Genomic DNA, 26,512 nt, shown 5'->3' with positions numbered 1-26,512 from the left:
TTGATATTGTGCCACTGAGGTAAACAACAATTTTGTAATTTAACCCAACAGAAACACAGCCAAATGTTCTATGAAGACAATAAGCTTAAATGAGAGCATTCATAAATGGTCAAATTGCCACCGAAACTTTTAATACTCTACAAGCAGAAATTAAGCACATACCTTAGGTGTGAACATGTGACGAATTCCATCCACTGACCCATTAAGGAGCAGTCCTCTGATCAGAAAGCATAAAAGTACCACATAAGGAAAAAGGGAACTAAAATACATGATCTGAAAAACATTAAGAAGAAATTTAACATGACATTTAATGTGGACTTTATTTTCAATAGCTTCATTCACTACTCAGTATCCTCTGGATACATGACTGTATTGATAATCATATGCTCCAAGAACTATGCAGAACACTTCCCATTCCCCTCGTTTTTGCAGAAGAAAGCAAAGTCACATGACTATAATAGAAATTCTGTACTTTACTAAAATAATACAGTTGCCAGTGTTCACTAACTGATAACAAACCACTGGGCTTCTGGGGAAATTCAGTATGAATCCAATGAGATGACAACAAAGACAGAAGCAGACTTGTAGAAATGCTTCGCTTTACAATTGCACTTTGACTCAAGTACTGAGGATCGTAAAGATATGCAGTGTGCATAGAAACTCATTGTGTCTTCAGAAGGAAAGAAAACAAAGAGTCAATAGAAAGTACATAACCAATGAATTCAATCACTAAGTAATGCTTACTGCCAAAACAACAAAAAATATTAATCGAATCTGATCTTTCATTCCCCATCACTGAAAAGAAAACTTATTCTGTTTAGTTTAGTAAAATGATTCTCTGGTTAAACTTGCTACTTCTTTAACTGCAACGCTTTAAGGAGGCCACAGAAATTGGCACACCAGTGCCAAACTTTCTAATAGCAAAGAATTTTGATACTGGAACAAATTATTTTTCCTCTGAAAATCCCATTGAGATCAACAGATCTAGCAAATCATTCATTAGCCAACCCAGCTGGCTGCATGCAAAGCAAAGAAGACAAGGTGACAGTACTCAGATGGCAAGCGATGGTAAGTCATTAGTTAAAAGAAACAATCCAGAATCCTACAAAGTAGCTGTGTTAATGACAGAAGCTTGCATACGTGGGTGCACTGCAATCATAATGTGAGTACACATGGAAACCTAATTCCTTAGACATTCAAAACACACAGACATGCTGTACAATAAAGCTGAGGTACAGTTAATTGCAACAATTATGCTGATGAGAAGCAAAATATTTCCTTAGATCTCAATTCCCACTATATTACTACAATTCCCTCTAAAATTACTGTAATTCTAATGCTTAACTAACATTCCTCTACTTGAGGATATACAAATACTGGGGTGAGTTCCCACCTGCTCCTACAGATTTCATGAGAATAAACAGAGGGTTCAGTGAACAGAAATATCCTGAAATGCTTCAATGTAAAACAATACCATGCAGGTAAACAGTATACTCACTTTGCCTGAAGACTGAATGCCTTTGATCATGGCTAAGCATACCATGACCCAAGCAGCCAGCAAGCAGATAGTCATCTTCCAATTTAAACCCCCACTCTCTGAAAGAGAGCTGGAAATATTCAGTGCTTCTCTGTACCAGTAATAAGTGGTTGCAGAACTTTTTTCACACTCTGGCTCCACAACTGTCAAAGAGATGTTAGCAAGTAAAAAATGGGTTTGGGAGACATATTTCATAACCATGTTCTACCAATTCTCAATATTTGTAATTGTGTCATCATCATTTACTGAGAAACTAAACTCACAAAAAAGTCTTAAGACATTCTCTAGAAGAAAAAGTGACTGCTATCAGTTAAAGGTTCTGGGTATATATTTTAAAACACCCCTTTGGGCTAATGTATTTCCTCCACATTATGGTTAATCCTAGTCCAAGACAGAATTTATTTCTCACTTCACTACTAAATAGTAGGCAGGTTTAGATGAAGACATACATTCCACTTATCACACATAAGATTACATCATCTATCCATGACTTACATATTATGAAAACTATTTCTCTGAAATGAACACAAATTTGAAAACATGGAAAACAAAACCTCGATTGTATCCACTTTGATAAGACACTCAAATAAACAGGGACTTAATTACTATTATAAACAGTAAAATAATAACATGATACCAAAGTGATAAGAAAAGGAAATAAATGGCTCCTACACAGTTATGTTAAATGAAAGTTGCTATGTGTATTCCAGAAGTGATTTTTTTATTATACTGTAATTCTGTTATACTCATGTTTCCAAACAGGTTAAGAAACTGTGTGTATCTAGAAATATAACACATAAAAAGATTTCTTCAAAGAAAATGTTTAAGTTTTTGTAAATTATTTATAACTAACAATCAAGCACATAGCTAAGGTATGCCCGAGTTAACATAATTAAGGGAAAAAAAGGGAAAAATATACTAATTTTAAGCAACTTAACACAGATGTCAGATCTTCACTGAAATAGCCTATCAAAAATGATGTTATCAAATACAATAACTTTCTCTAAGATTAGTTCAGATGGCCTCTGCTGAAGTTAGCTGACATTTTGCATCTTAATATTTAGGCAGAATAAAGAGTACATAAACAACCACTGTGGCTCAATTAGTGGAAAATAGCTTGTGGACTACAGTCAACTTGACTGTGTGTCAACATTCACAAATACTGATTATTTCAAATAACTGAAGCACACAACTCTGGAAAAAAACAATATAGAAAGGTACAACTTTTCAAATGTCCCTAATTACGTTCTTTATTCAAGTGGTAAATAAACCCAGAAAAGATAAAGAAAATTTAGGATCTGAAATAAAAACAAAAATAAATAATTCATATTTCAATAGCAACAATAATGCAAAATGTGTAACTGTTACAAGATAACCAAACTCAAGGAATAAGGAACTTTTAATGCTGTTACATAATAAGCCCATGAAAGATCATCCCATTACAGAACAACCCAATGATCAGTTATCTCATCTATATTAATTTACAAAGCAAATAGTGCTTTTATCATTTGCATTTCATTGATGTTTACAGTTTTCCATTTTCTCCTTTGTTAGTAACACAATAACTTTTTGCTGGGAAGTATCCTACTAATTGAAATGTAAAAATATTCTGCCACCTTTGTTTTTCACCAAGTAAGCATAAAAAGTAGTATCAACATCAGAAAAAAAAGAAACCACATTATTTTTCTTCTCCAACACACAAATAGCATTCTCCTAATTTCATGACCATTTAAAATGCTGTTGACAGTGATGTTTCTTTACAAATACAGTGTATTTCTCTTAGATTAAGCTTCTCTGTTGTATTTTTTCCAAATACTGTAATGTGGCATCTTTTTAAGACAAAAAACCAGCTTTGCATACAACACTTTTGCCCACAAATACCTTTTTTAATTGTATTTTTTCTCCTTTATGTTTCAAAATCTCAAATTTTATATATTTTATATAATTTTTAAGAACCTTATATTATTACAGACTTACAGGTATGAGATGAATTTTTAACTAAAGGACACTGGTCCCATGGTAGTGGATGCTGAAAAGACTGGGAAAAATAAAACAGACTCCATCCAATAATGACATTGTAGTATAGAGCCACAAAGAAACATACCTATTAAAAAAAAAAAAAAGAAAAAGGTCAAAAAGTTACATTTCTAAAGCAAAATTAAAAAATCCCTGCTGAACTTCTGCATATTCTGCACGTTTGCCACTGAACCCAATTTTAATTAAGTCAGAATAAAAAGGGAATAGCTTCTCCCATTTAAGTATCTGACATTTTCTAAATTTTCATTTTTCTCTGTCTTTATCACATCACACCTATACTTTCACAGGCCTTTTTTTTGCCCAGAAGGCTACTCCATTCCATAGCTCCTAATTTCAAAAGAACCATAAAACACAGGTTGACTGGTTTAACAGACATTTTTAATGGACCAATTCAAGTTTTAAGATCATTGTAAACTGACCTTGACACCCGGCTACAAATAGAGGGCCTTTCCCTGCAGCAAAACAAAGTCTAAATCATGCAGCCTAAAAGCAAACCACACAATGTCAAAAAACTTACTACACAGCTTGCAAATCCAATTCCACCAAGTTTGGGGCTGATATAATTCCACACACCAATACTCCCTCGGCGTATCCTCTGCCCCACAGCAAGCTCCAAGAAAAAGAGTGGAATCCCTATTATCAGTAGCAAGATTAAGTATGGCACAAGATAGGCACCTATGAAGGGAACAAAGTATAAATCAGAGTAAATGAAAGAAGAGTCATAACTTGACAGAACAAATGTGAAAACTCCTAATTGCTTCAAGGTTGAATTACTGTCATGCACTGCAAAGCTTTTTGATCACATGCAAAGAGTAATTTTACCAGAACCTTGGTCATACATCTTTGTAAGATATTAAAAACCCAGACACACTGACTTTCTAAGGCACTATAACATTTTTGAGGCAAACCTTACTGAAAGGGGGATATTATTAAAACTAGTTGTTCACTTGTGTGAAATTCTGGGCATTTGATCAAACTTTTTAGAAATATAAGCATCAGGAGCCGACTTAACACTTCTTAAAAAACCTTACACCTTGACTTGTATTGTAGATCCAGATCTTACAGTACTCACCAACTCTCTCCTTCAAGGCATATTTGAAAATGCAACTATTACTTCACTGTTATGCAAACATATATGTAAAAAGAATTCCTGATTTTTGAGGTCTTATTCACATGAAGTGATCATACACAATCCTAACCAAAGGATGTATATCCATTTATTTCAGTAAGTCTAATTGCAAGCAAATATACACTAAGTGCACTGAAAAGTTCAGAGCCTAACCTTCTCCTTAATGTTGTGGAATACTTAGTACTAGAGCTAAGAACACATGTAGGCATCAGCAATTAGCAATGGGGCACTCAACTTTCTTTCACGTGCGACTCTTATACTGCAATATAGACTACAGCGCTGGCTGGCCAACTAACTCAAAGGGCTTAGAATTTCTGTTTGCAACCATTGCTTAAGAAAAGCATTTAAGAGATGCAGACTGCAGCATGTTAAAGCAAGACCACAGAAGCTTAGACTCAGAGCTATTAACTTGTATGATCAGTCTATTCATCTCTGTAATGAGAGAGATGCTGAACAAAGTTCAGAAATGAATTTGACATTTACCCTTAACTCCAACTAAGTCTTAATTCAAGTTTATTTATCCAGTGTCAACTTTCTAGGGCTTGTTTAGGAGTCTATCAAAATACACTGTCATTTTCATTTACCTAGTGGGCAGCTTATCTCATGGAATACAGTTTATTTTACAAAACTTAAACTTCCCTAGGCTCAGGGAAGGTGGTTTCAGATGTTTTGGTACCATCCATTCCTATTCAGGTCCACTTGCTATTTTGCTTTTCATGAAATACACACTGATTGGACATCCCCTTCCATCACAAGTATCTTACATAGATACAAAGCACGGAGTAACTGTAGTCTTAAGGCCAAGACTAATGGGAAAAAAAGACAGAAGAAATAAAACCTGTGAAAAACTAGGGCCCCCAGCACAAGACATTGACCTGTTGGAAGGAGTCCAGAGGCAAGACACCAAGTTGATCACAAAGCTGAAAGACAGACCTGAGAAAGTTGGGGTTGTTCAGCCTGAAGAAGAGAAAGTTCTGGAGAGACCTTACAGCAGCCTTCCTGTAGCTAAAGGGGGCCTACAAGGGAGCTGGAGAGGAACTTTTAACAAGGGCATGTAGTGACAGGACAAGGACGAACGGACTTAAGCTGAAGGAGAATAGGTTTAGATTAGATATTAGGAACAAATTCTTTAGTATATGGTTGGTGAGGCACTGAAACAGGTTACCCAGAGAGGTTGTGGCTTCCCCATCCCTGGAAGCATTCAAGGCCAACTTGGATGGGGCTCTGAGTAACCTGGTTTAGTGGAAGGTTCCTTGCTCGTGGCAGGGGAATTGGAACTAGCTAATCCTTAAGGTCGCTTCCAGCCCAAAACATTCGACAATTCTGTGAAAAACTACTGGTGGACCAGACAAAGAATACTAATCTTACATACCTCACAGTCTACAGGCTATGTTAGCAATGAACTAGCTTCCGTGTTTTATTTTCATGACATGATAACATGCTATGCAATGATAGTGTCTGAGCAGCATTTGGTCAAAACCTATGCCAGGCTCTGAAAAATATACCTGTTTTGAGGTTACAGTACTACCTTCATAGAGCCAAACATCATGCCCTATCTACCCATTTCAGCACACTACAGTGTCTACTGAAAGATTGTTTTTACTGAGGTAGCAGCTACATTCCCATTCAGTACTTTGGTGTCTCTTGTGGCTCATCTTCTATGTGCACATAATGGAAAGAATACAAAGGATTTACTTTCTACTAGGAAAAGAGAGACAGCAGAGACAGAAAGAAAAAAATGTGAGGGAAACTGAGGAACAGAGCAACAACCACATTCCAAAATGAGGGGTACTATCTGTCTTAAGAATATGTAAGACAAATACCATTAAATACCTGTGATTTATCATCAACATCCGCTCAAAACTTCTGCAAGGCAGAAGTCAATTCATATTGCAAGTGAGAAGCTCTGGCATCACTATCATTAAAAATCCGGTCATACAATTAATTGAAAGTCAACAGTACATAGTTTTTATATCATATAACTGTAAATTGATACAGTAATTGATACAGAGCTATTGTAAATGATACATTAGATCTTAATTAGGCAGGTGTGGCATAGCTGAGCAGAGACAAACCTAAACAGCTCAAAAAAAATTGGGGCCTAAGTGACTTACCCTGTATCCCACTGGATGACTGTACTAGAGCAGGAACTGAACCCAGCTCTTCAGTGTCCCAGTCCACAACCTTAATCACAAGGCTGCAAAGTTAAGCACATGTTTAAAGACTGGGTGGATGTGGGTATTTTATGGTGCAGTATGAATGTAAGTTGCAAGATTTATCAGTTGGATTCTACTAAATGAGTTAAATAAATGTGGTGTTAAATCTACATTACATTAGACATGACAAAACCCTGTAATTCAGCGTGGGTAGCCAGACAGCAGAGTTCACCACTATACTGCTAGGTTTGTGCAAAGCACCTGAAGTGCTAGTCTTCTGCTGAGCTCCTTTCAGATCTTTCCCCTCCCCAAAAAGGACATAGGGAAAGTTGTGCATGTATGAGTTTCAGTATGATACAGTTTGGATGTAGCTGGATTATACAACTGTATATCACAGGTGCAAAGGGCTTCTGTGTCTAGAGTCAACATGAAACCACAGCATCTCTGGGCATATATTTTGCTGAAGTCTTCCCTTGAAGCTAGACATACTTCAAAGTAAGACATCTTCCCTTCATCCTAAAACAGAATTACTATGGAAACAGCTCAGCATGTCTCTTACTTGTCTGGGCATGAAAACACAGGTCCTTGCAGTATTGGATAAGGACTATTTTCATTTGAATTAGAATAATAAACTATACACACTGGTCTTGAACAACATCCTCCAATCAGTTGTCTGCTACCTCTACCAGCTAAGCTGCCTTCTGAATACTACAATTCTGTGTAGTTCTGGATCTCCAGGTCTCGTTTCTACATATACGAAATTATTCTACTGTGAAGTCACTTTTTTTTTGGCATATTTTGGCCTTAAACACTGGCTTCCATATTAAAAAAATAATCTCAACTTCATAAGGAAAAAACATACCTCTTCCTTCTTCAATAGAATGAATAACAATGATACAAAAGATTTCATGAACTGGTGACTGTTAACACTGTGCACAGCATTGCTTTGATTTCTTAATTTTTTTATTTAATCAAGCACCACAACGGGATAGCTGGTAAATTGTCTCTCTTGATATTACAATAAGTACTACATTTAACAACATTATTGACAGAAGTGGAATAACAACATTTCAATTTAAGCTCTTATAAATGCTTAGGAAAAAAATCATAAAATTACATGACTCATAGTGATTAAAGAGCTGGAAAATAATTTCAAAAGCAGTAATGCAAGGTGACATAACCATTAGCATCTTGATAGTACAAAAGAACTTTTCTTCTTCTAACCATTTGTGATGTAACCTGAAAAATATATTAATTTTCCAGATTTGTTTCATCTGCTTCTGTGTGAGATTTTAATTGCCTAGTGTCCGATTTAATTCTTAGTCAGTCAAGGTGAAGTTTATCTCTGTCTTGAAGAGAGATCCCAGTTCTTATCACTTACTAGACTATTACTAATAGAATGCAAGCAAGAAGCTAACATATAGATGAATATCAAGTTATGTTCCATGTCAAATGCTAAAATTTTCAAAGTTATTACAAGCGGGCAACAAAACACTATAGGTTAACAGTCTGCTAGGCTTCTGTAAGTGAAATTATTTACCACTACAAAAATATGAACTGCTTTTATCAGAAAAACTCTGATAGATGGTTTTATGATCTATCTGTACTATCCTACTGATAGGATAGTCTTCCTGTGACTAGTTTCACTTAAAATGTTCAGGTATGCCTTTTTACAAAACTGTGCTTAAAGGATGAAAATCCCCTTAGCCAATAAGCTTCAATGAAGAATTACACTTGCAAAATAAAACCAAAACATTTTCAGCACACTACAGTACAACTAAATTTCAAGTCTGATAATACAGAACTCACAAAAAAATATTGAAGTCATCAGTGAACTCAAGGCATGGAATATAAATTATTGATCAAAAGCTAAATAATAAAGCCATTGAATCCATACTCAAGTGTTGCAATACAAGGAAACTCTTTGCTTCCATTTCTCTTGTATTAGGACATTCAAACTGCAGCTCCTAACAACTCCCTAGTCTTTAACAGGTTTTATATTTCTCTCTCTGCAGTTCTTCACTATAACTGCCATGCTTTTTATGAAATCACAGAACTGTTCCATCTGCTGGTATTTCAGTAGAAAATTCAGACTATTTAACTGTAAAAACTCAGGATGTGACTCTACCCAGGTCAATCTTTTCAAAACATACTGATGATATGTTCTGCTATAATTTTCCCTACACTGCTCATAGTTTTTATCTGTTTATCATTGTTTACTAGTTCTTTTGACTTTTTACATCACATAGATATTAAAGATTGACTTAAAAAAAATCAGGACAATTAAGTTAACGCTCACAAAAATACAACATTAAATCTTTGGGTGTGCGGTATTTTGTGGACTCTTCACTTTTCTTCATAAAAACACTTACTCATTTTAGCAGAACAGCTAATTTAATTTGCTTTTGTTACTTCTACTTAGCTGAAAGAAATATTCTACTTCTGCTAATCCTAAAGGAAAATGACAATATTTCCTTTGTTTGAAAAAAGTGAAAGGTGTGCAAGCTGTTCTCCAGATGACAGCAATGAGCAGCAGGAAAATATAGGTCTAGTTTGTCACTATTTATTAGCCTTCTCAGCAAGACTAGGTAGATAGACCTGAGGGGTTCATTTTAAGGCTCACTATCAATCACAGAAAGCTGAGGCAGCTCTAAACCTATGGCATGCTAACAGAGGTTATGAAACTGTTATATAGGAACTGTGCCTATCTGAACAAACACACGTATTCATCTTTATGTAGTAAAAGAGTAATAAACAAACTGTACAGTGCAAAATGGATATTAAAAACATTTAAAGCTAACAGAGCATACCCAGCTCCAGTGCAAATCACCTCTCAAGAATCAAGAAGAAAGAGTTTTTTTTATCTATTGGGCTGTAAAGAGTGGAAGAGGTCCCCCAAGTGTCAGATAGGGGCTGGGCATTGCCCATCAGGGGTAAAGAGGGTCTGTGGTGAGAACAGAGAGATCTATAGTCAGTTCCTCAAAACTTTACTGAACATCTTCAGCCCCTCACTCCCAGAGCTTAAAATTCCTTTAGGACTTCCTTCTCAAGTCAAGAAAACGAGCACCCTCAAGTGTGCTCAGTTACCTCCCAGCCTCTTTTTTTTCCTTTCAATACACTGTGCATTACAGCTACATTCCCAGTGTGACAAGTTCATCCCATGCATGATAGCCTTTCCTCTCACCTCTCCCAACAAACACTTTTCTGGGAATGAGATAAGTGTGAGTCAGCAAAGAGCTGCCCAGTCTAACTGTAACTTACTTAACCACAAAAAATACCTGATGTTACTCTAAATATTTATGAGTTTATATTAATTAAAGCAAGAGGAGAAACTGTTAAATAATCACAAGAAATAAAGTGCAGGAAACTGGTTTGGTGGTACAGACCAGACTCAGAAACAGAGACTGCAAAAATACCCAGGGACGCCCAAATTCTTTGTGCAGTGTAGCACTACACAAGTTACTTTTAAAGATAGTATCACAGGTATCTCATGAAGCAGTACAGAGCTCTGAAGTCAGGATCGTAGGCATACCACAGGCCATAGCCATTAACAAACTAAATCTCTACAGAAAAGAAGGAAGGAAACACCCAATTTTTTTCTGCACATAATCCTTGAATAACATATCTATTTGGGCTAATCTGACTGTGCCTTATCTATGTTTATTTTGTTAGTTTTGCTGTTCTTGTCACAGAGGTTTAAAAAGAAGATTACTACATATTTAGGATTTGCCTTTTCTTTTACCGGTGGCTTTGGAGCACAATATTGGAAGAAACCTGCGAAGCAAAGTAGTGATAAATGAGTAACTATGTTTTATACTTCTCTTTGGTTTAAATTGGAACAGGATTTATTGGTTTACCACTTTGTAATATATTCCCCTCACCTGATGGTATTTGCCAGATATAAGTTCCTTAAACACAGGGAAGAAAATGAAAAATGTTTGGACTAAACTGAAGGTGGAGACATAGTCACGCGCTTCATAGAAAGGCTGTTCACCTTATATTAAGAGACTTCAACAGGTATTTATAGTAAAGCTTTATCAGCAGAAGATTACAGAACAGTTCTGACACTAATACTTAGAATGGGTTACATAAAACCACTCTAATTTTACCTAGAATAAAATATATTTGAAATAATATATGTAGGAGAAAAACAGAACCTCATATAAAATGTGTGTAGGTTTTCTTACCATGTGTTTGAGGTTTTCCCTCCCTCCCCCTACTCTTTTATACACTTGCGAGAATTATCTGTCCATCTGTGCACACATAAAAAAGCACCAATGTACTTTACACATTTCTAAGTTTTGTGTCACCTTCTCCATCTTGCATTATGATTAACTTGAAAAATCCAGCAAGCTTTAGCTCTAATAACCACTTCCTTTTCCCTGTTGTTCAGAAGGCTGCAATTTGCTAAAACGATGCAAAATTATTGTTAAAAGCTAAAACCATCCTTGTCTCAGCCACGTGCAGAAAACATATCACCACAGACTACATTACACATCCAAGTTCCTGCAATCACAGCACAGGAGAAAACCTTCAATCTGAAGTGACACCATAGTTATTTTTTCAAGTCTGAGTAATGAAGTGCCATAATCCCTGAAGGTTGGTTGGTTTGAAGTTTCAGGGGTTTTTCGATTTTTTTCTAAAATGAGAAATTATTAATTCCTTTAATACATTTATATTTGATCTGAATTTAATTTACCGTCACAGGCAGAGTAACTTTAAAAGCACCTGACAGTATGAAACCAACACCCTAAGAAGCACACTAATGGATCCTTTCTGTTGGTTCTAAGAAGAATCCAAAGGGCTTGCAAAATTAGCAACTAACTACAATAAACACTGACTTTAAAAGGGACACAACTACACAAAATAAACTGTTGCAATGCATTATCCTTGAGACTACATCTTGACACCATATTCCGGATGAAATTATAGAGAATATAAACATCTTCATGATACACTTTAAACTATGAATCATTTTGTTTCAAAAATTGTTCATTAACAAATGTATTTCTTTTAAACTAGTAGTGATAAGTGATTAGTTCTATACTGTGTCTAGTAGTCTAGACAGGGTTGCTATCCACTGAAAAGCTACAGGTTTTGAGAAACTACATTCAACATGTTCTCTCAGTTAATATTAGTCATAGATGAAGAAAATTTTAGGTTCCACACAAATCATTAATCAACCATTTAATGACTTACTCTCCAGAATAAAAGAAAAAAAAAGGGCAGTTAAATGAGTGAAAAAAAATTTACAGTAACTAAATATAAAAGAATTTAGGCTTTATCGTGGAGATAGAACATTTGAAAGTAGAAACTTCATTTTTACTGCTTGAACTGAGAGAAAACAAATTGAGAATTATACATTTATTATATTCTAAGTTCATTTCTATCTTCCTTAATTACATCAGTTGTGTCATTCAACTTCTAAAATTCACCATGAGTAAAACGCTGTTCTTTATTTTCTGTACACATTCACTTTCTGTATCATAAAAAGTGACCGGTTTGTTTTGAATTCATCTAAGCAATTAGCTACAATAGGATGTGCCTTAAGGTAGTATAGCAGGGTACAGTATAGCATAGGATAAAAAAAACTAATCCTGCACTCATAGAGGAAGGAAAGTCTCTAGCCTCATACTTCAAACTGCATACAAGACCATAGATGGTCAATGAATAAACAGCCTGATGTTACTGTTCTAAGTGAAAGGTAACTTGTTATTTAGGAAAATAGTTAACCGTCTAACAGCACAAGAACAGATGCTGTCTCTTAGTGTAATGATTTAAATTATTCATTATCAGTAAAAGAAAAAAAAACAAACAAAACCTTTTTCCCCCCTCCTACAGAATTTTGGTCTTCTTGCCAATAGTAAATCATGAGCAAATGGCCAGGAGCTAAAAGCTAAAAAGCTAGGAAGTTAAGGTGTGAAGCTCAGAACTGCTAAACTCTAAAAGACCAAAAGCCTTGATTTATTGACCAAGTACTATAAAGAACACTTTAGCACAACAATAACCAGGTCCAATATAATGCAACCCTCCATAAAAATGTGTTTTGCTTAGCCGTTAGTTTGACCACTAGTTAAGGTCATATCAAGAACTTTCACTTGTAAAATGAGGAAATGGTATCTTAGAAGAATCTGCTACTAACTTAAATGGATACCTCTTTCTAAATAAAGAGAATATGGGTTTTTCCTCATAGGTTCTGGCAAAAATTAAAAGAAAAACCTGACAGAAAAATCAGGTTTTACTGTGGCTATCTTTGCTAACTTCAAAACCTGCAAGGTTAGCACCATCATTTAGGTACAACTAGCTATATCACAAAACTTACCTCCACCATTTTTCTGACACAGATATGGGAATCGCCACACATTCCCCAATCCCACAGAAAATCCAACTTGAGCAAGGATATACTGGAGTTTGCTGTTCCAAGCAGGTCTTTCATCTTCTACATCTGAGCCTTCTTCAACATCTACATCTTTTTCTTCCCGGTCATCAACCATAAGTTCACTCTTCTTAAAGGCATCATCAGAAGAGTCCTCATTAGAGAGTAGGTCCTTAACTGACTCAATGACCTCATCATCTAATTCTCTTTTCACTACCTTGCTGTTCTTAGGCATTTGTAATACGAGACAAAACACCAAGAAGTCAAGTTCAGCTGAGACAGACAGACAAACACTGAAGTAAGCTCTCCCTCTGCTTGGACAAAAATACTGAAGAAACAGATTGAAGACGGTGCCTGATGAGTCCTTGATACCAGCGAATCAAGAGTAATGACTTCGGTTTCTGAACGTTTGTTCTACCAAAAGTATCTGTGGGGAAAAAAAAATAAAAAAAGATATTACACTACTATGCAGAGGAAACTTAATTTTGAAATCACGTGCTTTGTTTTACCCATTTCTGCTTAATGATTTGACAAGAGGAGAAAAAGAGAAGGAAGGGATGTTAGCCACTTCCAAACTGTAGGAAATAATTGGTCTTAAATATTTACATAGAGTACATTTCATTCATTTGCTGAGGGTTTTGTTTTGGTTTTGTTCCTGAAGACTGATGGGCTAATTGCTCGTATTTTGATAGCATAACAAGATTCTTCTTAGCAGGCATAATGGGATATACACTTTACATAAAATTTAGGAGCCCAATTCCATTACTTCCTGACTTTACAGCTGTACTTGAATTTATTAAAAGTATATTTTAACCTAAGTAGATTAAGTTGTTCAGTCCATTTCAGAAAGTCATGCATCAATTAAAATTTTGATATATGGTATGCACTTGGTGCTTCAAAAGCAAGAGTGACTTATTTTCCCGTTATTCTTCACCAAGGAATATATAATCACAACCATAGTTTCGAAGGAGAGATGCTCGTCTCTTACGAGCTTTGATGCTTTAGATATTTTTAATTATTTCCTATTTCTAAGAAACTATCTGAAATATCTGAAAAGCCATAACCAAATACACTTAAAAGGCCTACTGTTTCAAACTTATATGTACGGAGACAAAAATGCCCACATTTGAATATGTGTTTTTCTTAAACACAAGGAATCTTTTAAAAAGACAGTCAGACTTTCTTGCAGCTGCTGTACTGAAGGTAACCATAATATTTTGGGGAGGAATGTTTTTCAGTAAATTCTTCTCTAATCACATGGGATAAAATAAGTATGTGCAAAGCCATCTGCACAATTAAGAGTCTTAAAAGGGATTTAAATTATGTGTTAAGCTTCATGAAAGCCCTAAAGAGGGTATACACAAGAAGTCTAATCAAGAACTGCTAACTGATGAGAATCAGAAATTACTCCAGGAAACATAAGACCTTTCAGCTTTTGCTTATGGACTTGCTGCAACATCTGGTCTGTAGTACAAAGGCTGTATCATGTCCTGACAAACTCTCATGCAGTAGAGAACTGCAAGGTACAGTTTGCACAGTAACTGAGAGATGAAGCACCTCATGGCTGCTTCTGTGACTGACCCAAAGGAAAGACACTAAGCCACTGGAACCCAGCACAAAGCTTATCAAGATGAGACTTTACAGCAACAGAAATAAAACCTCTGTCACCACAAGTACTATCACTAGCCTCCTAGTCAACAGGGCAATTACCTTTTCCAATAATTTCCAAGGATTTGGAAGTTGAACTTCACTCCAGTTGCCTACTGAACTCCATTGTAACCTCTTTTCACTCATTCCCTAGACTCCCAACACTGTCTTCTCACTTTTCCTTATGTTACTGCCTCCTCTCAGCAACTCCAGCTCTGGCAGTCAGCCCAAATTTTTTAAGCACAGTAGAGCCTACTTGGCTTGTGATCTGTTTCATGTTCACCAATGTCACTGGAGGGTTCAGGGTCCTATAAACCGTTCTTCTGCCATGCAGTGGAACTAGTATCAGGCTTTGACTTAATACCAGTTCTTAAAAAAAAAATTAAGCATATGAGCTATACACAGAACAGTAGAATGGGGAAAGAAAGTTGTTTAGACAATAGAGAAATCTTAACACAGTATCCTTCATATCTGGGCTAAATAATGTCTGTTTGAGCCTCTTTTTATCTGTTCTGTCCTTTGCATTGCGAAGTCTTCAAAGGACTCCACCCTCTTGTAGTTCATATATGATGAGCTCTTAGCTCTGACTGAGATACCTATGTAGACACGAAACGTATACACCAGTAATACATTATGTTGAAGCATTTAAGCAGTCCTAATGGAGCTTTGGACTATAAACCACAGCATCTGGTACTTCAAACACTACTTTTAGTCACATTTCAAACATTTTTTTTCCTTTTGTTCCACTGATGTAAATTAGAGCAGCTTCTCAGTTCCTGTAATTAGTAACAAGCTCAGGGATTACATTAAAATGAAACAATTTTTTCTCCGTACTTAATATAACAGCTGCACATGTGGAACTGTCTGTAGGTCTGAAATCCTTCTCTAACTGCAATAAGCAAAAGAGATTTTCAGTCAAAAAGGCACAAGTCATCCATTAGTATTTACTGAAATGTTCTAAAAGGCCATATCTGTATTAATTATTTCATATTCAGTAACTTGCAGGGCAGCAATATGATTTACCTGGAGCTCTCACAATTGAGTCAATTCCAACAGAAATTGCATCATTCTATCCCATCATGCATTAAACATTGTATTGCTACACTTCAAGATAAACTAGGCTTGATACTTTTACTCCTAGCATAATACCGTATTAATTTCCCTTTAATTAACCTTCCATTAAGCAGGACATCATCCACAGAACTACCATTATACAGACTTGCAATACTTGCAGGGCTTGAGAAAATGTGGGAGACATGCTCAGCAGAATGGTCCACGGTTTTAACAGTACTGGTTTTCTAATTGAATATGTTATTATTGGCCAGACTGCACCAAGGATACAGGACAGTCCTTCAGGACACATCACAAATCCAAAGGCAGTCCTCAATTATCAGAGTTAACAACTTGGTCTCTGTATTAAAGGAGTTGGTACTAAACCAAACGAGGAGTCCTACCTCACCAGATGCTACCATCAGGTACAAAGGTTTGAAGTGTGGTCCCAGCTGGTTTGTGCAAGGACCCTGCCAGTCTATGCTCGGCGCTCCCAGATCACAGTCAGTGATGTGCACAGAAGCCTCTCTCTTTGATCCAAGTTAAACCCACGCAGAAGGCTGATATCAAACTACTCAGCTCAAGCTCAGTCTAGATATGAATGCTCCCGAGTGAAGACTGAATAGGGAGAAACTGAATAAGGTTACTCGCCAGCACAGTTTAGATAAACATGAACCACTGAACAAGCTTGCTTTCTCTTTTTTTCCCCGATTATCACAGTATTGAACTTTGGTAATTCAACATATAAAATGTTATTTTAGGTTCCCACATCATTTGGATGTAGTCCAGTATTGAACTGAAGTTCTTCATCAGCATCAAATTAGGAAATATCACACCAAATTCTCTTAAACTCCTTCTTCAGTTAGTTCCACCACTAGTTACCTTCTACACTGCCCCATGCAGTAATATGGCATTATGTGATGGACGTTTTCTCCTAAGTATCATTTAAAAACTTAAATAACAAATCACCATTTTACTAAGGATTTATAAAACTAAGTATTGTTACATTAGGACTCCAAGTCCTAAATCCTGTCAGGAATTTTAAAACATTACTATGCTATTACCAGCACCTTGGATTAAAAGTAAAATGTCTAAAATATCATTTAGCCCTATTAAAGCTGTTTGTAGGTTGGAATTTTTTTTTCTGTCTTGAATTTGATCAACTGGCTTAGCTCTGATTTCCAGGCAGTTTGTCATCCTTTTCGTGACTCAAATGATATCACCTGTCAGATAAAACACTGAAGGGAAATTTTTATCATCACTTTTACTGAAGAATATGTTTCTCTGGACTTTTACACAACTGAAATGAGCAAATAAGGATGGCATCCCTTTTCATACGTAAAATTACATCTACAAAAAAAATCTGAAATTAAACGGACAAGTCTCTGTATTGTTTGAGGGAATTTAACTGAATGGAAATTGATAAACAGCTAGAGGAAATTGGTTCAGCTAGAAGAACATTTAGAAAATTATTCTGTCAGTGAAGTAACACCAATCTATAATCTGAGTTAGTGTAAACAAATTTTTGGAAAAAACTTACTAAACCAAACACATAAGCTAGATTTTGATTAGGTCTTACTAGCATTGTCCCAAATCTTCGTTCGCGAAGCCTAGCCACGATGACTAGCATTGTCCCTGATATTTTAAAATCTATTTCTTTCTCTTAGTGGAACATAAAACAGAGTGAGTCTTTTTTGACATATCAAGCAAACTCTAGACTCCAACTTTCTCTCTCAAAACACAGTGAGAATTTTGTTATTTTCTTCTATGGAGGAAGAATCAAGCCTTAATGCATCAGCATGCAGAAGTAAAGTAACCTGATTAGACTGCCACATTACTAGCAGATTAAGCAGTAATAATCCCTTGCCACAAGGAATTCAGATCCAAATTAGCTCTCTGGGAGATCCAGGCTCACTACAGAATTTTTACTTCAGCTGCAGGCCTGCATTCGGACATCCTGGCAAATTCACAAAATCCACTGAACAAACTGCAAGCATTTGCAGTAAGACCCAAAGGAACTTCATTAGTCAAAGCACCAAAAGACACACTGAAAAACTTTGCTTCACACTCTTTTCTCACAATCTTTCTTGTATGGAATGTGTAGTAAGGGAGTTGTGCTGATTCTGTCTGACACTCTCTGCTCCTCTTCACCGTTACACTGGTAATGAATCTTGTATCAGGCTCCTTTCAACACATCTCTATCAAGCAGTTCTGCATGCCAATATACAGGCACCCACTAGAAGAACATATACTTCTAATTGTCTCAACTGTGTAATACAAGTAAACAACTAAAAGTTATGAGGCTGGAGATTTTGCCAATATGTACAGAAAAACAGGCACAAAAAAAGTCTCACCAATTTGAAAGTATAAATGAGTACAACTGCCCCATGCATTTGTAAGGTAATTTCATGTTTAAAACATCCCACAATATTATTGCAACAACTAACTAAATGTTAAAGAACTTCTAGTGTTGCTTTTCTGACATAAATTACAACACAATAATTTTACATTGTGTTCCTTTTTAAAACCAGCAGTTCCCTCTGAAAAGGAAAGGCCAAAAAACTCTCCATTCTTTTCTAACACAGTGTACTTTTTATATTTTTATAATCTTACTTTTACATACGATGAAAACATAGCAATTTGGCAAAATTACCTACATTTAATTTTTAATGCATTACAAATAATCCTCAAGTCTTCACTGATCAATAACTGTTTCAATCCTCAATATGAGTTGGAAAGAAAGGGGAAAAAATTAAAATCATGAGTTCATACTTCATAAAAGACTATAAAGAAAGTCCAGACTTTCTAGAAGGCTACCGTCATATCATAAAACCAAACAAAAAACACAAACAAAAAAAACAGACCAAGAAAAGAATGGGTACCTTTTTAAGTTCAATGTTTGTCATTAAAGGAATAAAGATCAATGTTCTGTTCTTCAGAGCACTGTGTTCTTCTCCTATGAAGCAGTTAACATACCAATATGCTACACGAGGGTAGCAAAATGCAATAAAAAGCTGCAACCAGTTCACATTACTTTAATCTCGGCTTTGAAAAAATGCAGTGTACCAGCCCAGTCCCACAAGCTTACGTCTCACATTCCTGTTCACCAAATCTTCACCTTGACTCCCAATGAAGAAACCAGGATGATTCAGCAGAGGACACAGAACTAAAAGCCAGAATCCTCATCACGGCATATGTTCACAGAAGATTTTTATTGATATTCATGCCAAAGGTTTCAGTCTGTATGAAATCACTGCAGGAGAACTATACGCAAAGGTAAAGAACAGGAGCCTTTGCACCAAAAGGAAACCTACAGAATGCATTTTAAACATGAGTCTATGAGCTGAGAAGAAGTACAATGGGAACAACCAATATAGAAAAACAAAAACCAAAATTTTAGGAGCAAGGGACTGCTGTGAGTCTACAAAAAGGAATCTGGCCACTGGTGCAGACTGGCTGAGAACAGCTAATGACCATCACATTTGAGTGAGAAAGAGAGGAAGAAGACTGCAGGAGCAGACCAGGTTTTGTGGGAGTACTGTGATTGTGAAGAATGGCTATCGCTGGGGGAATCTGTGTACAGATAATTATTTCAGCGAGAGTTACACTGTGTTACAGTACTCATTGCACAGACTGAATTACTGCTGCAATGCAGCATTGTGTTCTTTGGCGGAAATAGGAATATGCACCATAGCCTTTTTGCCTAGCCAAGCCCATTTGTATCTATCTACTGAAGCAGCCATTCTGCTGCTCTTCAGCATGAACTACATGATCTAGCATTTTGCCCTACCTAGTTTAATACAGCCTGTCAGTAACAGATAGAGATTCGATAGGTGCTTATCGTAATTATTCTACACAAACTCGCATTAGCATGTCTCAGAAAACATCAGTGAAGAATGCAGAGAAATCAATGTTATACGTACACAACACCATTAAAAAAAGGAGCTCTGTGGGCTAGGGGAGACTTGAAAGCATTAGAAAAAGTGAATGTTTTTTATTTTGTTGTCTATATAATGAAATAATTTACACTATAGCAAAACTATTTAAAAATGCAAGACTAAATTCACACCTTCTGCAGATATAGGTAGTTACACAGACTTCAGTAACACTGCATTTGTTTCATATTGCTGGGAAGTTTATTCTCAGTTCCTACAAAATGTTCTTCCTGGCTTCATCTTACATCAAGACCCTGCACAGACTCAAATGCAGACAATTTCTGGCCCAGATTAGTCTCCTTAAACTTTAGTTACAGGAGAATACTTTCTACTATTATAAGACAAACAAAATGATTTGACAAAAATAGCAAAATTTCTTTCTCAGGATTGTTCATTATCGATACACTTGATCTTAACAGCTTGTATTACTACTTTCAAATCACTGGCCAAACAGAAATACTTAAGAGACAGATTGTTACAACCTAGAGCTAAATGTCATTTTGCTCTTTTCATTGAACATAAACTCTAAAGATTTTATTGCTTTACTGTAGTTTCTCACCTGCTTTCACAGATTTCTCAGTATTTTCTTCTCACAAATCAACTTCAATTATATACTTCACAGACTTACAGTATGAGCTAACTGTAATCTCCTATTCAGATGGAGAAAATGTATCAGTTATTCTGCAGTCTTTTATTTACGTGTACTTTATTGAAGAAACAAATTCAGTAGTTACCACTCTTCCAGCTGAAGACAAGTAAAGTAATCTCACCAACTATGAAAAAACTCTACCCCTTGTTGGTCAAACTCGAAAGGTGTAACTACTGGCAACTTGAAACAAAATCTCCATTTTGTAACTTCACCATATAAGATACAAGAGAACCATGGGTTTATTGTACAATCTTATCACAGTTCTCAGAACTGAGAGGATATAAAAGTATATTTAGTATTTCATTAAAGTACTAATGTTACTTTAAGTCGTAAAATCAAGTACTGAAAGTTTGACTTTATCAGACACATAGTTGCCCTGAGACCCTAATTGTCTGCCCTCAGTTTACTTGTTTTACAAGTAAATCAAGCAGTCCTTGGGAAGAATTTCTGTGATTATTTCTTCCTCTGTTTTTTATGCATAAGCAAATAAGCTGAACTGATCATAGATGAGTTAGCAGAAATCTTAGTTCCTCTGATTATTTAATTTCATTATATAAATCATGCTTTTAAGTAATGTTACAATAAATCCCTATGTTTTTAAAAAGAAACACTGCAAATGTCTTATTGGAGTTACCATCCCTTCTCCATTTTGGCTTAAGGAGAGCATGCTGAATCATTAACACTGCAGTACACATTTCTGACTCTTGAAATGCAAAAATACCATTTGCCAGCAGCAAAAAATTATTTTCCCAAATTGGGAAGTAGAGTAGTGGCACCATGACTCAAGGCACTGCTGTCCACAGCGTTACATAACCTTTTCCTTTGCTTTCTCCCGTACAAATAAGGAATCCCTAGTCTTAAGAGTGAAGGATAAGAATGCAGAGATCTGTTTCAGTGTAGACATATGGGAAGTTCAGCCCAGTTATTGCCATCGCCTAAAGCAACCATTCTGGTAGTTACCACCGTGCTTTCACATTACTTTGTATGGGCTTGCCAGGTTTTGTGCTCCCAGCTCTTCAGTAGAATAGCACTGTTTTGTCAATGATACTTTTTTTCCTAAATTATTTGAGAATATTTTTCGAATAATGGCAACGTTACTTTGAATCAATTTTCAAGGAAGAAGGAAGTTGCTCAAGATGCCACCTGCTGATATGTCAAAGTTATTCTGCAACTGAGAATTCAGAGATCTTTAAAGTCACATGGAAAAGCTGCTACCATTGCTATGGTGATCTATAAAACACAGGACTGAAAACTGTCCTTCTAAAATCAACAGGTATTTTGTCTTTTAATTAAGAACACTAGTGCTTGATATGAGTGAAACAGCACAATGGAAAGTACTTGGGGATACAGGTGAACATGTCCTTATATTGTGTAAACTTCTGGTTGTACTCTAGAGAATTTCAGAAAAAAAGTCTTCCCAAAAAGATTCCTACCATGAATACTTCCCAAGTGCTGTAATTCCTTGCCACCTGAGCAGCAACTACTCCAACAGATCTTAACAATGCAATTTGTATCAAAAGGAATAGCAGCAATTAGTAGGTTGTGCTTCTGAATAACCTGTGATATTTTTATTTTCTGACAAATTCAGTATTTTAAAAGTTTTGCGCATACAGGCTTTTCAACGTGAAAAGAAAAAAAAAACTCTCTTAAGAATAAGACATGAAAGGTCAACAGGAATCAGCTTATGCCGTAAAACTAGTTTCAAGATGCCTTGGCAGTTTCACATACTCAAGTTGCACTACTGGTGACACATCTGAACAGCTATAAAACGGTTTTGTTTCTCATGCACAGATCAAAACCCATGGGACTTTTTGTTCTCGAGTCTCAACTGCACAGCTGAGCCCAAAGGGAGTGTGTGATAGGCACTGAATGCAGGCTGTAATTCTATCATTATCTTAAGATGGTCTATGTGCAAACAAAAATCTTCTGTATTAGCCAAGACAAAATTAAGCAATCTTTCCTAAGTATTTTTTACAGTTTCCTTTTTAATGTGATGCTGATAATGGGAAATACACTGCTAAACAGAAAGAAGCTGAGTATGTTGTCATTATTTTTTTAATCAAATGGAGTAAGCTGGCTGCAAAATACATCCAGTGTACATCAGATAACAAAATCTTTACCTTATTTATAATTTTCTTTGGAGGGGGAAACAGAGAATTGGATCCCTGTCACAGCAACTCATCGACAGTGACGTACTACTTAAAAATTATTAGGCTTCTCTTAGAAATCCACCTTACAGCAGTGAACTTGTTATGTAGCAATACCACATGGAAAATAAAATGGCGGATGTGGTCTTTTACAAATAAAACAAAGTGCAATTTACTTAAACACATCAAATCCCATCACAACCTCTCATATGGCAGGTCAATGTGACTGTGCAGCCACATTTCAATTGTCTCATTTACTTCCACAACAAAAGCAACAAAATTCTTCTTGTGCAGAAATTGCAGTCTGCTCTAATACTACAAAAATCAGAACAAAACCAGTCAATGTGAGCATAGAAAATAAGAAGGATTAACAAGCAAATCAAAGAGAAGAAGAAGGAGAAAACTGAAGGTCTGAATCCAGTCGGTGGATATGCCGTCGCACACGGTGGGCTGCAACCATCAAAATCCTGAACAGAAAATAAATCCAAGAGGCACGAAGGCAGGGAGAAGGTCCTCATTACCATACCCACCCAAACATGGCTGACACCGGGGCGCACCAGCCCCCCGCCCGCCGGGGTTGCCTCCGCCTTCGCGGGGCGAGAGACGCGGGTGGCGCTGCGCTGGGAGGCACCGTGCCGGGCGACGCCCACGCTCCGCGGCAACAATGCAGCGCCCGGGCCCGGCCCTTGACCCCGGCGGCGATGATGCCCCGGGCAGCTTCCTCACCGCCCGGCACGGTGAGGCTCGCCCTGCTCTCCCAGAGCCCGGGGCAGCCCGTGCGGGGAGGCGCATCTCCACGGTGCTCCCGGGAAGGGAACAGCCCTCGCCCCCGCTCCTTCCGAAACACGCGCTACACATGCATTCGAGGTGTTTTACGCAACACGCGGGAGATGAATGAAATTTCACTCGCGGTAGAAAAAGGATGTAAATTCTTCACCCTTCCCAATAACAGTAACTGAAACAGCCCTGTACATCCTTTTAACCTACCGCCGAGTTAAAGCACATGGGCGGCTTCCAAGGGGCGCTCGCTATTGTTTCCCGAGGGCCGGCTCTCTCCCCACCAGCGAGAGCTGGCGCCGGGGCGAAGTCAGCCTCTCTGGTGGGCTGGCGACATCCCCCCGCCCCCCGCAGGAAGGTGGACAGCGGGCAGACAGGAACCCCCCGCACATCCTGCCCCTTCCCGCCCGGCGACACACACGAGGCCGGCGGGGCGGCCACGCTGCCCCCGCGGCGGGGCCGCACGGCAGCACTGGGAAAGCCCGGGGCCGCCCCGCCGCGGCCACTGCCCGCCCGCCCGCCCCGCGCACACCCGCACAGCGCTCGCCGCCCTGCTGTGCCGTGCCTTTTTCTTGCCCTGCCGTGCCTTGCCATGCCTTACCTCCGCCCGCCTGGCGTCAGCTGCGGAAAGGGGGGGTCGGGTGCCCCCGCGGGCGCGGATGGCGAGCGGGGCCGTGCGGGCGCGAGGCTCAGCGGCGGGCAGGCGGCGGCAGGCACATCTGCCCAGCCCTCGCTGCGGCGGCGTTTAAAGACAGACATAAAAGCGGCGGGGGGAGAGAAAGGGGGAGGGCAGCGCCGGGCCGGGGGAGCCGCACCTCCTGACGCAGGGAGGAGCGCTCACCACCCCACGCCGCCCCCCCCCCCCCCCCCCCTCGCCTGCAGCAGCATCTCCTCCGCCGGAGGCGGGCGGGGAGGAGGTAGACGCGGCAGCGGGAGGAGGAGGAGGGAGGCGCCATCAGCAGCGCCGCGCCAAAATCCCTGCGGCCACGCTTAGGCACCGCGGGTGCCTCATTTCTATGCTCATCTCTATCCTCTGCCGCCTTCGCTCCCCGCCCGAACGCGTGACGACTCCCAAGTCCCTTGTGCCGCTCACACGGGCTGCGAGCGGCCCGCCCTGGGCTTCCTGGCGGCGGGAGAGAGGAATATGGTCAGGGGGTGGCCTCCGGGGAGGCCTGGAGGCGGGAAGTGGGCACACAGGTGGGAGCTTCCTTGGGGAACGCAGAGGTTTTCCAGAAGAAGAGGTTGAAGGGGAATGAGGAGTGTGAGTCCGAGGAAGGAAGAGGGGGCAACCAGGAGCAAGGGGGCGATCGCAGCGAGTACATCTGTGTGCTAGAGTCCGGGAGGCGGCTGGGAGCGACCAGGGGTAGAGAATCACAGAATATGCTGAGTTGGAAGGGGCCCACAAGGATCATTGAGTCCAACTCTTAACCCTGTGCAGGACCGTCCCCAAGAGTCACACCATGTGCCTGAGAGTATCATCCAAACGCTTCTTGAACTCTGGCAGGCTTGGCGCTGTGACCACAGTGGACTGAGTAGGAGCAAGCCTAGAGGCTGAAGGAATGGAGAGAGACTGCGAGGAGGGTGGAAGGCACCGACCATCCCCGTGGTGATAGCGCACAGGTCTTGTAGCCCAGATTCTGGTATTTACTGCAGTCACATGAAGGTGATGTTTCGCTTCAACACCCCTCCTAAACATTCTGTCTTGAAGTTTGTTTGTTCACTGCCCTTCTGTCAGTTTTTTCTTGGCTTGCATTTTACTTTGGGAAATGAAAACAAAAAGGCAGATCGATCATGTCTGGAAAGGAAGGCTTGTAGTAAAGATGAGGAAGTGAGCTGTTCAAAGGCGCAGCAGCCAGATGGGAGAGACACATGACTTTGATGAAGATAGGCACGGTGGAATGGAGGGTGAACTGGTTTTAGTGCTCACTATGTGAGCAGTTATTGCAACAGCTTCAATCTTAACACATGCTGAATAAAAATACATAAGCTTATTAAACCATGTGAATCAAGGAGGCATCTTCCTTGAAAGAGTAAGGAAGATAGTCTGCCTAGCTGATTTGCATTTCCTTCCTATTTTAGTGAGAAACCTGTGATACAGACTTATTTTCATTTTTGCTTCTTTACAAAAGTAATTCATCATAGCATTGTGCATTTCTCATTGTTGCTAGTACATTTAACTAATGATTTCCACAATGTATGTCAATGATGTGTAAAAACAGTCCTGTAACAGATTTTGCATGGAATGATTAAATATTGTTTGCAATTCAGTAAAAATGAACTTACCTTGAGTAAGTTTCTAATTGTGAAATAAGCTTCTTTTATAGTAAGTACTAATAAGAGGAATAATTCATGCTCTCTTTTGGCAGATCATGAGTGATACTTTTATTTAGTAAATTAACTAGTAGTGTTATCAGATGACTGCATAGTTAATAGAAATAGGAAAAGGTCATTCCTGGATCCCTTTAAATTCTGTGTACCGTAATGATGAGCTTAAATCTGAGTTGTGGTCCTACACACACACAGAAAAAGCCTCATTTGCTGGTCAGACTTTCAGTGTATCTGTGCTTGTAACTCAGAAGGTTTGAGGACAGAGAGAAAAAAATCTAAGTGGAAAGCAAGAAACGCCAGCATGACAAAAAAACATTATCCTAAAGCAAAGGTGAAATGCTAATGTACAAAACCTCTACCTTGTCAAAACTTTAGAGACAAAAAAGCACAAGCAGAGAAAACAACTGGAAGAAAAGCAGTTATGCCAATTTTATTTTCCTGCTAGGTTTTGCTATCTTGTCACTTGCATAGAGGTTTTAAATATCCTGAGTTGGAAGACACCCACAAGGATCATCGAAGTCCAACTCCTGTCTCTGCACAAGACAAGCATCAGAAATCACATGTGTCTGAGAGCATTGTCCAAACACTTTTTGAACTCTGTCAGGCTTGATGCTCAACCACCCTCTGTGTGAAAAACCTTTTCCTAATATCTAATCTACACCTCCTCTGACACAACTTCAGGTCATTCCCCTCAAGGCCCTTCACCATCTTCGTTGCCCTTCTTTGGACAATCTCTAATAGTTT

General features: G+C 38.4%; 1 protein-coding gene across 1 annotated transcript in view; it reads right to left on the bottom strand.

Moving 5' to 3' along the window:
- SLC6A15 (solute carrier family 6 member 15) overlaps positions 1-24,300 on the bottom strand; it is a 35,949-nt gene extending 11,649 nt beyond the window's left edge. The window contains exons 1-6 of the mRNA XM_064655535.1: positions 24,042-24,300; positions 13,182-13,662; positions 4,092-4,249; positions 3,515-3,641; positions 1,499-1,680; positions 163-273 (exon numbers count right to left, since the gene is read on the bottom strand). Of these exons, the coding sequence (XP_064511605.1) occupies positions 163-273; positions 1,499-1,680; positions 3,515-3,641; positions 4,092-4,249; positions 13,182-13,470 (867 nt within the window). The 5' untranslated portion in view covers positions 13,471-13,662; positions 24,042-24,300. The remainder of the gene's footprint in view (positions 1-162; positions 274-1,498; positions 1,681-3,514; positions 3,642-4,091; positions 4,250-13,181; positions 13,663-24,041) is intronic.
- Positions 24,301-26,512: the final 2,212 nt, after the last annotated feature.

This window comes from Pseudopipra pipra, chromosome 5 (assembly GCF_036250125.1).
Source record: "Pseudopipra pipra isolate bDixPip1 chromosome 5, bDixPip1.hap1, whole genome shotgun sequence".
Classification (NCBI taxonomy): domain Eukaryota; kingdom Metazoa; phylum Chordata; class Aves; order Passeriformes; family Pipridae; genus Pseudopipra; species Pseudopipra pipra.
The sequence above is the reverse complement of the archived record's forward strand: the minus strand, read 5'-3'. Positions and strand labels throughout refer to the sequence as shown.